The sequence below is a fragment of the Globicephala melas genome, chromosome 18 (genome assembly GCF_963455315.2).
Source record: "Globicephala melas chromosome 18, mGloMel1.2, whole genome shotgun sequence".
NCBI classification, from domain to species: Eukaryota; Metazoa; Chordata; class Mammalia; order Artiodactyla; family Delphinidae; genus Globicephala; species Globicephala melas.
In genome coordinates, this window is record NC_083331.1 from 68,567,507 (window position 1) to 68,580,896 (window position 13,390).

Consider the following 13,390-nt stretch of genomic DNA (forward strand, 5'->3'; position numbering starts at 1 on the left):
AGTAAGGTCTTAAAGTCATTAAATGCCCAAATGTGGTCTGCTGGCTATTCCACCATTTTGAGAACAGAGAGCTAAATTGTACCCCTTTTGTTAGACCTTAGTCAGTGGCTTATACTGATTGCTACAGTGGAGGAGGAATCTACCTGTGCTGTGGAAGAAAAGTACAACAGAACTGTTGAAATTCTGCGGAGGCTGCATATCCCCACATCCAACCAGAGCTTCCGTTGGAGAGTTCTGTATCGTATGGAACCTTACATTCCAGGAGGGCTTTAGAAACACTTTTTTAGCATCTTGATTCTTATCCTTTGCTGTTTCTTTTATTAAAAGAATAAAAATTATTGCAACATAAATTCTGATTTCTGAGAATGGACTGTAACTGAACAAATATCATATTCTAATTTCAGAGCAGTTTTAAATTTAAAAACTACTAAAAGAGTTTGGTCTTTTATGAATTGGGCTGTTTGACTGAAAGAATAATTGGTGGAAATAAGAGAAATTATAGGGAAATGGATTTGTAATTAATTTGTAAAATTCCATTCTTGCCAGAAGTGATATTTTAGATCTGGACAGAAGTTGACATTTTTTTTTTTTTTTTTGCGGTACGTGGGCCTCTCACTGTTGTGGCCTCTCCCGTTGTGGAGCCTCCGGACGTGCCGGCTCAGCAGCCATGGCTCACGGGCCTAGCCGCTCCACGGCATGTGGGATCTTCCTGGACCGGGGCACGAACCCGTGTCCCCTGCATCGGCAGGCGTACTCTTAACCACTGCGCCACCAGGGAAGCCCAGAAGTTGACATTTTGATTATATTTAAAGTCACAGAGGCCAGGATTATCAGACTGGCTAGAGTTAGCCAGAACTGGGATGTTCTGGGATACTTGAAGTTACTCTCCTAGGAAACTGAGAATATAACGAAGGGCATGTTATACTTTCACTTAATGTTTATTGAGTCTTTTTAGAAAGTTGAAGGAAAGACGTTTTTGTTATATGGATATAAATAGTTAAACTTAGGCATTTTTCATTAGTTTTTTGTTTTAAAGCATTTTATAAACTATTTTGGTGTCTTTGAGTTCTGGATTCTTACCTAGATTTTAACTTTTCAAATTTGTTCCTGTATTAGTTTTCTAGGGCTATCATGACAAGTTACCACAGAGGCTTAAGCAACATTTATTTTCTTACACTTCTGGAGGCAGAAGTCTAAAATCGAGGTGTTGGCAGGATGAGTTTCTTCTGGAGGCCTTTCTCTTCGGCCTGCAGATGGACGTCGTCTTCTTGTGTCTTCACGTGGTCTTTTTTTCTGTACTGTGTGTTGTCTGTGTCCTAATCTCTTCTTATAAGGGCATCAGTCATGTTGGGTTAGGGCCCACCCTCATGACCTTATTTTAACTTAATTGCCTCTTTAAAGACCGTATCTCCAAACACAGTCATATTCTGAGGTACTAAGGGTTAGGACTTAAAGATATGAATTGGGCAGAGGAGATGCAGTTCAGCGCCTAAACAGTTCTCTTATCCTTTCTTCATCTGACTATTTGTGTTGGGGTCAACAGGAAAGCTCTGTAATAGAAACTGTTCAGTTTTCACTGCCACCCTTGAATATAGGCATTATTTTCAAGGTGAGTTTACAGGGATGGTGTGTTGGGGCCTATTTCCCAACATGCTTTTTATCTTTAAGCCCTGTGGATCAAAATCTAATAACTTTAGATCTTTATTTTGAAACCCTGTATTCTCAGGAGGTAGAGTTTCAGAATTTTAATAGGTATATGTTAGATTCTGTTCTGGACAAAGACTCTCTCTGAACTGAAAGAGCAAAACCAAAAATAATGACATCAGTTGTCCTTTCAGGCCAGAATAACAACAAACGAAAAAGACCTATTATGCCAAATACCATTATGAAGCCCGATTTTATATAACAGGACAGTTTCCTCACATTTCAACAGGTAATCATACCTGTACTGCTTTGCTGAGTTGAATTTAAAAAGTTCTGCTTACAAAAAATGGCTTTCACAAACTAAGTCTTTGTAATATCTTGTTTAGACATATTTAATAAAGAAGTTACTTTAAATTATGTTAATTTAAAATAACATTATTTGAATATTAGAAAATTCTTAATATTTACTTACCTTATACCCCTTGTGAGTATCTCTTGTACCTTGTCCGTAAAATGACAGTGGAATAGGGAACAAGTTTGTGCATTTGGAGGGATTTGGTAAATTTCACTGCCACAGAGATGTTAGTTATGGTATGTACATGGGTCTTCTGCTTTTAGGGACAGCTTCTGCTTTGACTAAGCATTTGGGCCTCCACGTACCACCTGAAAAACAATTACCCTCCATTCAAGGAACTTTGAATACTTTTTATCACCCTCCTTCTCTGTAGTGGCCAAGGTAACACATAATTTCATTGATCTGACTTCTCTCCACACTTTTTGGAACTTTCTCCTCTTTTAAACTTGCCTCATTGTTAATTTTCATTTGAAGTTAACTTTAGTGTGTAATTAAAATTTGCCTGAATCATCTTCTCCTCGAGGAATACTTGCCTGTTATCTAGTTACCCATTCTTAAAATCTTTAGAATTATTAGGTCATCAACACAATAAAGTATTTAGAAGTTTAAGTTAGAGAAAACATTATTGAACAAATTATCTGTTGTTGATTATTTTTATTTAGCACAATGAGAAGGTTCTGATTGAAGAGAAAATAATGTTGATCAAGTCAGGTATCTTTATTTTAATAATGTTTTGTAATATAAAAACAAAAATTCTAGTGACATTGCTTTAATTTTTATTAATTTTTATTTTGGAGTTATTTCAGATGTCCAGAAAAACTGCAAAACATTACAAAGAATTTCTGAACACCCTTTACTAACATTTACATTTGCTTTATCCTTGTATCTATATCTGCATCTTTGTTTCTCTGTATCTATCTTCTTTACCTGAAACATTTCAGAGTAAATTGCAGGCCTGGTGCCTCTTTACCCCTAAATATGTATTTCCTAAAAACAAGAAAATTCTTTTATATTACCACAGTGCCATTATCAACATCAGAATATTAACATTGACATATTACTATCATCCAGTCTACAGATCATATTTACATTTCACCACTTGTTCACTATTGTCTTTTATAGTAAAATACAGCATTTTTCTGGTTCAGGATCCTATGTTACATTTACTTGCCATGCTTCTTTAGTCTCTCTCCATCTGGAACAGTTCCTTAGTCTTTCTTTTGTTTTTTTGGTCAAGTATGGTCTTTACATTTTTTTATGAGCACAGGCCATTTATTTTCTAGAGTGTCCTGCATTTTGCATGTCTTTTTTCTCTTGATTATATTCAGGCTTTGCATTTTTGGCAAGAATACTACAGAAATGCTGTTGTTCTTTCCCGAGCACCATATAGGAGGCATGCGATGTCTGTTTATCCCATTACTGGTAATGTTGGCTTCGTTAACGTGGCATCTCTTACGAACTTATGGTTACCAAGCGGGGAAGGGGTGGGTGGGATGAATTGGGAGACTGAGATTGACATGTATACACTATTATGTGTAAAATAGATAACTAATGAGAACCTACCGTGTAGCACAGTGAACTCTACTCAGTGCTCTGTGGTGACCTAAATGGGAAGGAAATCTAAAAAAGAGTAGATAATATGTATACGTATAACTGATTCACTTTCCTGCACAGCAGAAAAAATAACCCAACATTGTAAGGCAACTAAACTCCAATTAAAAAAAAAAAGGTGGCATCTCTTGCATTTCCTCACCGTAGTGTTAGTGTTTCTCTCCTTGTCATTAATGAAGGTGTCTTATAGGGAGATACTTTGAGACTCTGGACATATCTCATTCTCTCCTTCATTAGTTTTAGATACTTCCTAGTTTGTATTTAAGGAGGAATAAGGCTAAAGACTACAGTGGCAGTGGCAGGATTTACGATTATAACTTTTAGAATCAGAAGGTAGATAATGACAACACAATGCCAGAAAGATTTAGCTTTTCTAAATTTATAACTATTGAAATTTGATACGTCAAGAACTCAGGTGAAGCAAAACCTAGTTTACCTCACCATCGCATTTGATAAGCTCAGTTATTTATTTTTTTGAGAAATACATTTGAAGCAACAAATTAGTAAGAGTGGCAAGAGGTCTACATAAACACTGACAATAGTGACAGTTTGATGGTGACTAAGAAGACTAAATTAAAATAGCAAATAGATCTATAAAAAGCTGGCTGACTGTGACCATCTAATGTAGGTGGGTGTATAGAACTATACATACTCATTCTAGATCTTGAGTGTGATTATGTATCATAATAAGGCATTTGATGATTGTAGTTGTTTGTATCTGTTTGAACAAAAGATTCATGGCGAGATAGGGGCATTGCCAGTACAAACTGATTTATAAGTTACTAATAGAACCTGCAGAGTAGCACTGACTTGATGAATATATCCCATTCAATAATTTGCCTTTGAGGATTCAGAAATTCTAACTTGGATGGGCTTACTCTTTTTTGGGCTTGTATGTGTATGTATTTTCTCTCTCTCTCTCTCTCTCTCTCTCTCTCTCTCTATGGCTAGGTATTACTTTTGCTGACTAAATCACAAGATTTATATACTAGAATGTCAGTATATTCATCTCTAATGCACAATCATACTATCTGGTTCCCTCATTCATATGTTTCTTGGAACTAGCACACATTTCTGTTGAATAGGGAAATCATGTATGAAGACCAAAAATTTGTTTGGTGAGCACAGAGTCACATAAGGGAATTGAGTTTTGTATTTTGAATGTTTGTGTTTTGAACCTTTAGAAAAGGCATTGTTTCTAAGCGTGTGTTCTATGGAAGTCTCAGTCCATAAAGATAGTCTGCAAAAGAAGGTGTGTGGTGACATAAGTGCTGTACAGTCTCCTCCTAGAGTCCTGAGGCATATTCACAGATTAGTGGGTCTGAGGAGTCTTTTCTTAAATAAGCCTGTTTAACTTCAGGTAACTCAGTGTTTCCCAGAGAGAAGTCACTCAGAAACCTTGTCCCCCACCCCTCCCCCCACATACTAGCCCTCAGAATAGATCTTTATTAGCATCATACTTTCAGAGGTCGTTTTTTCTTCTAGGTTCGACAAGGTAAACTTGTTGGCTTACCAGAGGCCAATCTTTTTTTTCTTTTTATAACCTATTGTTCTAGTTATCCACCTTTACTTTCCATTGATCTTACCTCCCTCCCTTCCTTTCTCCTTTCCTTTTCTTTCTTTCTTTTTTTCATAGTTCACTAGTTTTATTTTCTGTGGATAAACAAGGGAAACATTTGGAATATCTGAGGATAAATAAGGGACAACAGGCTGTGTGCTCAGAGAGTTCATAGTCATTTTTTTATATCTCTGCATTTCAGAAACTTCCAGGCCTTTCATTCTTCTTCCTGGGTTGACTTTTGGGCCTCAAAGTCCTGCAGGGGTAGGTTCTCCAGGCAAGAACAGGGTATCCCTGGCCTTTTGTCTTTAAACACTAGATTTTTATTCAAGGGCTAGAGGATAGTATTTTAATGATATTTAAAAATCATTCATTGATTTATATTTTGGCCTGTGAGCCATTTTGTCTCTTTGTAACCTCTGCTCTTATCTCTTAAGTGTTGAGTTTAACTTGCACAGGGAAATTATGCCTAAATTCTCAGGGATGGGGGATAGACACGGTTATTTAGTCAGTGTTACATTTACAAGATTCCTGATGATAATAATAATACAGGGTCTAAAGGAAATGTTTCACACATCCTGTTAAATAACTTCAGAGTTCTATTAAAATGTATTTAGAAAGATTTCTTTCAAAAATGTTTAAAATTGTTTTACTTTAAAAAGACATATTACTGTTACCTGAAAAATTCAGGTACGTCAGACTATTTTGTATACTTTAACAATACTTGAACCTAAGTGGATATTTTTTAAAAAATTCTTTAATGATTTTGCCTTTAGCAGCTAGTTATTATTTTAGTTATCTACTTACTTTATTTTGAAATACTTGAAGCTCACTAATTAAGACTGTAAAATGTTGTTACTTTTATGTAACTCTAAGTTGGATTAAAGTGAGTCCATTTTTAGATTCTATTCAATACAGGTCTAATAAACTTTTCTTTCCTACATATTATAGGGAGGTCTTCTAGGGTGAAACAGAGCCTTACAATGAATTTTTGACTGACCAAATCTTTAGACTTTGTAATAATGTATTTTGTAAAAGACAGCAGCTCATAATTATATAGCTGTTTATGTTAACTACGTTCTTTCATATACATTTTTCCACGAGGAAGAACAGGAAGGTCATATCGCCTCTGGAGTGACATAAATTCCAACCCTGCCTCTACCACTTACTATAGGTGTGACTCTGGATTTGCTGCTCCTTCATTCAATGTATATTTATCTGTCTACTATATAGTGTGTACTTTTCTGGGCACTAGATGCAGAAGAATGAAACTAAATCATTCTCTGAGCTTTTTTTTTTTTTTTTTTTTTTTTTTTTTGCGTTATGTGGGCCTCTCACTGTCGTGGCCTCTCTCGTTGCGGAGCACAGGCTCCGGACATGCTGGCTCAGCTGCCATGGCTTATGGGCCTAGCCGCTCTGCGGCATGTGGGATCTTCCTGGACCAGGGCACGAACCCGTGTCCCCTGCATCGGCAGGTGGACTCTCAACCACTGCGCCACCAGGGAAGCCCCATTCTCTGAGCTTTTAAAAATGTTTTCTCACTTAACAAAGATATGTGGATAGTACTGATATAGAGCCCTTGGGCACATAGTAGGTTCAGCTCTTGAATAGTTATGGTGGTAAGATGCTTTCTTACATGAAATTTGTTTCTAGCACTAATAGAGGGGCTTTACAATCGTTCCTTTCTTATTATATTTATCATATAGAATCTTGTTTCTTGGGACTTCCCTGGTGGCGCAGTGGTTAAGAATCTGCCTGCCAATGCAGGGGACACGGGTTCGAGCCCTGGTCTGGGAAGATCCCACATGCCGCTGAGCAGCTAAGCCCGTGCACCACAGCTACGGAGCCTGTGCTCTAGAGCCTGCGAGCCACAACTACTGAGCCCGCGTGCCACAACTACTGTAGCCTGTGCACCTAGAGCCCGTGCTCCACAACAAGAGAAGCCACTGCGATGAGAAGCCCGCACACCGCAACGAAGAGTAGCCCCTGCTCGCTGCAATGCAGCGAAAAAATAAATTAAATAAATAAATTAAAAAATCTTGTTTCTCTCAAAATCATAGTTTGCTTCCAAAAATATATTGATATATTCTCAACTATCTAATAAGATCTTTACTTAGTGTCACATTTATTTTACAAAGGGTCGATGCTTATTTTAGTGATGATTTGTCATTAAAATTATGTCAAAATGTCTTAAAATGTTGAAACTGTAAACAGACTCATAACACACACAGAGCTAATTATGGATCCCATCTGTTTATTTTTACAAAGCTTTTTTTTTTTAAAGACCATGGCATTGTCTGCTTATGATAAGCTTCAAGATTATTATAATGACTAAGTCCTGTCCTTCAATTAGTGTAGTTGAAGATGGGAAGACAGTTCGTTTGTTCATTGACCTTTTCCCGTGTCAGAGTGTATGAAATATGACATGTCATGATAAAGACACTATTGTGAAGTGCATTTAGAACATGCGTAATTTTTATGAGAAAAGAAATTGGTATCAAAGCAGCAGATGTGGCCAAAGTTTAATATAAATTTTCAAAACGTATTCAAGGTTTTACATGACAGACAGATTATCTACTCTTTACCAGTGCCAAAGTGGCTTTATTTTAGCTCAGTTAAGTTTAGGATCTTGTAAGCAGTCGATCAGATTTATAAGGATGTGTATGTCTGTTAGTATTCCTGTATGTCTCTGCATGTTTTTGTATATGTGTATCCCGTGTGGTAGTGTGGAAGGCCAGGGATCTCCATGACAGCATCATCCAAAGTAGTTATCAGCAGTTTGCTGAGAGAGCAGTGATTTCACTGGCTCAGTTTTTTACTGTGCATGCTAAGCACTCCCCACATAGGTCTAGAGGGAAAACAACCTGCAGGACCCATCTGCTCGTTTCTGCTATGGTGCCTTGATATAAGAGTACGCTAGTCTGGTTGCTTGTCAGGACAGGTTAGTGAAAGCATGCAAGTGGGTGAAACTCAGGAGAGATTAGTGCTTTGGAAAATCATAAGCTGCCTCTATAGATGCCATGCTAAGTGTAGCAGAATAGGTTGATTATCAGCCACATTGAGGATTGTATCTAAATATGTAATTTTCAGGTAAGAATTAGTTTCAAAATTAAAAGTGTTAAACGTTGTTGGACCACATCTAAATAAAAACTGGGAAAAGTAGTACAGATAGTTTACAAATAATTTTGGGGTGTCATTTTTCTTACCCAGCTTTGTACTATATGGTGTTGATTCTTTAATTTTATTCTCTTAGATCGTTTTAAAGTCAAATATGGGGACTTCCTTGGTGGTCCAGTGGGTAAGACCACCAATCCAGTGCGTTCCCAGTGTACGGGGCCCGGATTTGATCCCTGGTCTGGGAACTAGATCCTGCATGTGTGCCACAACTAAGAAGTATGCGTGCCCCAACTGAAGGTCCCGCGTGCCACAACTAAGACCCAGTGCAGCCGAAAAATAAAATAAAATAAAATATTTTTAAATAGTCAAATATGATTGAATATTAAATATAATTAACCTCATTTTACCCAGAAATTATTGACATTGTTCTTGCTTATTTCTGTTTATTTACCTTTTCCTACAACTGTTGACTGGCACATCTTGGCCTTGCAGGTTGAGCATCCTGTCACAGAATGCATTACTGGCCTGGACCTAGTCCAAGAAATGATCCGTGTTGCCAAGGGTTACCCTCTCAGGCACAAACAAGCTGATATTCCCATCAACGGCTGGGCAGTTGAATGTCGGGTTTATGCCGAGGTAAAATGAATGATGTTGGGAGGAAGGATGGTGGTTGTGTCCTGAGTTATGGGACCACATATAGCTAAACAACAAGGTAAACTTAGGATTTTATACCTTGTGTCAAGGATTTGATTATGTAATCCAGAAATGAACCAGAAAAACAGGTTAGATCATTTTAACGTAACTCAAAATAGTTTTAAAGGATTGCGTTTAATTAATTTTCATGTGTTTTTTTCTGGTTGGAGGAATAGCTACTAATCAGTTTAAGGAGAAAGAAAGCATTAGTTAAATATTGTGCTTGAATGGACCATGGTTTTTGTTTTTGCTTATTTTCAAGCCACATTCGAAATGAAAAGGGGCATTTGTTTCTGTGTGTGTTTGTGTGTGTGTGTTTGTGTTTTAAAGAGCTACCTTAGTTACACATCAGTTGTTAATTCAGTGTTTAAATTTTTTCCAACAGTTTTTTCCCTAATAATTTTATCTCTTATGATTATGTAAAAATAACAACTAAAATTTAAATTGCAAAGCTTCAATTCATAGTTTTAATTATGGATTTAACTCAAAAACACTCAGTTTAATACTTTAATATTATAATTAATCAGATAAAGCAGTCAGCATCTGAAAATGCTTTTTTTTCAAATGGTTAAAACAAAAATGCAAGGAAACATTTATACCATCTTTTACTTTTAGACATCGAAGCCTATCTGTAAAATAAAAAACAAATTAGTAGTATCTGTGTTTAAAAATTCTGGAATTTTTTTTGAAATTTTTTTAAGGATCTTGAGAAATATCTATGGCTTGGTTATATTATATTTTAAGTGGTATTCTTTTCTTTCCTGTTGATATAACACTGAACTTACTATTTATTCTGATCTAAGATATTTACAAATGGAGCATATATCTAGTCGCACATGCAAAGTTACTTTTCAGGTCTTTGTTTGAAGAACTAAAATGCTCAAATTTTACCATATGTGAGCTGTTTTGAGAGTAAGAAAAACAAATATCTTTAGTGCACTAAATTTGTTGTTCTGAACTTGAGTATGTTTTGATGTAGCTCCTAGGTTATTTTATTTTTGCCCAAGGCATTCTAAGAAGATTTATAGAAAGCTGGAATTTTACCAATTTCAATAAAGTATGATCAAGGTCAGGCTAAATTCTGGTTACAGTTCTCTTTGATTTTTAAATACATTTCTAAGTTGTCTAGCGTGAGGATAAGACAGTAATATTCTGAAATCTATGATTTGGTAAATAGGCCTATAAATGCTTCTTCATTGTATAAATATTTAACCTTACTTGTGCTGATTTATATTTCAAAGACTGTGCTTCCTGTCCTTTGAACTTTCAGGACCCCTACAAGTCTTTTGGTTTACCGTCTATTGGGAGATTGTCTCAGTACCAAGAACCACTGCATCTACCTGGTGTAAGTCATTAAGCTGTAATATCAAGTGAGGGGTTAAAAATCTTGATTTATGTCACACTTTTATGTTAAAGCATGTCAACACCAAAGGGTGTAAATTGGATGACAAGTGAAATTCATGGGGAATCACAGTTCTTTGTTTTTTCATATTTTGTACTGTATGATGTTCAGGAAAGTCAGAATTCACCTAACAGGGGAAGTCTGGAGACATCTGACTTCTAAATAAATGATAGTTTACAGTGTTCCCAATTCTTCTGAAAATCGTAATGAAGAAGATTCGTAGAATCCTAAGAATGGGAAATGACATTTCTGTGTTACAATTTAATCTTTTCAGTAAATCTAATCCTGCTTCCCTGTATAGTCAGATGTCAAGAAATCAAGCACAAAATCAGCTCGTTAATCTAAATGGATTAAGGAAAACAAAATGTACCTGTTTCTATTAAGTGTCAAAGACTTTAAGAAGTGCGTATTATGTACACCAGTTAAAGAAAAGTGAGCACTGTCCACTGTATTTGTACTTCTTCTGTGTTTAATAGCTGTTCTTTAAATAGTTTGTGTTGCATAAAAAGAACAAGGACATACCCTTCATCTTAATCAAGGTAATAAGTGCATATATATATGACATTATGTTAGCTAGTGGATGACAAGGCTGTACCATCTGTGAATATGATCATTCAGTTTGATTACTGGCATGAAGATGGTGAAAGATTACAGGAAGAATTCTAAATTTGAAGATGTTATTGGATATATGATTTATTTCACTTTTTAAATTGTTTTTGCCCATGTGCTTTCTAAAGGGACTTGACCCTTTCTAAGCTCAGAGACTCCATGCTGTGTTCAAAGCCTGAAGGCAGAAGAAAAATTGTAAAGATTTAACAGGCATTATGTGACGTTAAATAGCAGATGAGAAAACAAGTATCATAGGGACATATCTAAACATTTTTTTAATCAAACAAAAAAGTATTAAATAAGAATTCATAATGATTACTCTAGTTGTTAGAAGTTTTCACCATGTTGTAATAGCTAACAGGATGTCAAACATTTTGCCCTCGCAAGTTTTTGCAATTTGCAATTTTCAAACGTGAGACCTGTTGAAAGTACAAGTGATAATGGACAAACTGTACCCCCTACAGTCTTTGTCCCACCAAATCTTTCTTCAATTAATGCTGCAGCAGGAGCTTTATGTAATAACATTTGCAGTTGTGAGCCATCCATAGAAAGAAAAAACAATTAAAATGCCTTAAATGTTCTGCTTACTGCTGTTATTTGCTTGTGTGAATGTTGCATGTCAGCTAAATGGACCAAGGAATAGATAAAGTGATTGGGTGCGGGAGAGTGCACACTAAGCTTTGTCTATCATTATTGCTGGGAGCAATCAAATTGATGTCAGCAGGACAGTAGATGCGCTGACAGCTGTAATTATGTATCTCCATGGTGATCACTTTTGGCCTGTCATGGAGGCCCATGAGTCCCCTCCCTTGGAAGCATTTAATCAGATTGGGCTGTCACTTGTCAGGTAGACATGGCGGGCTGGGAGTTGTGCTGAGGGGGAGAGGTGAATCAAGAATGAAGGGTGGGAGCTGGCTGATAGTTTCACAGGGTCCACTGTGTGAAGAAAGACATTTAAATTATGCCCGAGGTTTCCGAGCAGTGGTTTGAGACTCATACACAGGTGCTTGGGTGGTGGTGGTGGTAGTTTCTCTTCCTTGCCTTCTTAAACAAGATTAGTTTTAACTCAGGAGATCCTTTGCAGCTCTTAACCGTTTTTGATCACAGGAATACATACTTCAGAGTTAACTTCTGGTTTGTGTTTTTCACATTCTTCTCTAAGCCTCCTATTAGCTTATGTGGCAAAGATGAAGATTTTCTTATCTTTGATCACTGTATTTTGTAAATTTGTTATTTTCAGACTGCAATTTTTTTTCTGCTTAGAAATTTGGTTACAATTCCACTTGACTTTATTCTTAAAGCTTTTAGTGCAAAAGCTAAAATATATTTTTTGGTATAGGCTTTGTTTCAGTGGAGGAATGGAGACTTAATTTTAATTCATTTGTTAGACATTTTTTTGAATTCTGATTATCATTTGGAAAAAGCTGCATAGACAGTAAATTGTAAGTCAGTTTTTCATGCTTTGTTAGTTTTAAATTGGAAATGTTGCTTTGCTTATACAAAGGTATGTGTTGATTATATTTAATACATCTTTATTTTACCGTATATATTTTTAAATTAAAATGACATACCTTCTGTGATGATAATTTTATTAAATAACAAAGACATAGTTATATCTAAGAGCCCTTAACTTTTAGGGTGGTGTTATTCAAGGTAACTAAAGTTTTAAGTTACTATAGGAGAATGTAAAAAAATATTCTTTATTGTCTGTTATTTTACTAGTGGGTTGAACATCAAAGTTCCACACTAGCTTTGTAGCAGTTTATGTAGCAAATAGTAGCATATGTTTTAAGTCAGAAGTTTTAGAACTTGTACCAATCTCAGTTTTAAAAACAGCTTTAGCAAGCATGCTATGGTTTTAAATAATACATGGTGGTAAAATTAGCTCTTTAACTTTTTGCTACTACAATTAAAAAAATGCAAGTTCAGAGATGTCTTTTCTGTTATGTAACTTGATCACCAGTTGTCATTTTGGGGCAATTTAAATGTATCTAGGAGGTAGATTATGATATTGCTTTCACAGCTGCCCCATTAATTCTTTTCTAGATTTTATAAACACTGTGAATTTCATAGAACTTCAGTTGATGTCCTGAAGTGTGTTTTCAGAAAATAGAAAGCCAAATATGTGTTTTAAGTACACCGAATGATTTTCATTTAGAATGAAGATTTTCATATATGAATATGAATGCAAATATAAATATCCATATTTTTTCATGAGTTATTTGCAAATACAGAAATAAAAGCATTCTGGGTATGTGACAATGTTATCTTCTAAAACCTTACAAAGAGAATAACAGTAGTATGATTTTTTTTTTAAGAGAATGAAACTGTGGCTAATCTTTTGATGTCATCGTATAATAAAGCCATCATCGAACCCTCATGTGGATATCCTAGACAAGAG

General features: G+C 35.8%; 1 protein-coding gene across 7 annotated transcripts in view; it reads left to right on the plus strand.

The window, feature by feature from the left end:
- PCCA (propionyl-CoA carboxylase subunit alpha) overlaps window positions 1-13,390 on the plus strand; it is a 431,262-nt gene that overhangs the window by 208,758 nt on the left and 209,114 nt on the right. For all 7 annotated transcript variants that reach the window (XM_060288232.2, XM_060288229.2, XM_070044087.1 and 4 more), the window contains 2 exons: window positions 8,778-8,921; window positions 10,249-10,323. In XM_060288232.2, coding sequence (XP_060144215.1) covers window positions 8,778-8,921; window positions 10,249-10,323 — 219 coding nt within the window. The remainder of the gene's footprint in view (window positions 1-8,777; window positions 8,922-10,248; window positions 10,324-13,390) is intronic.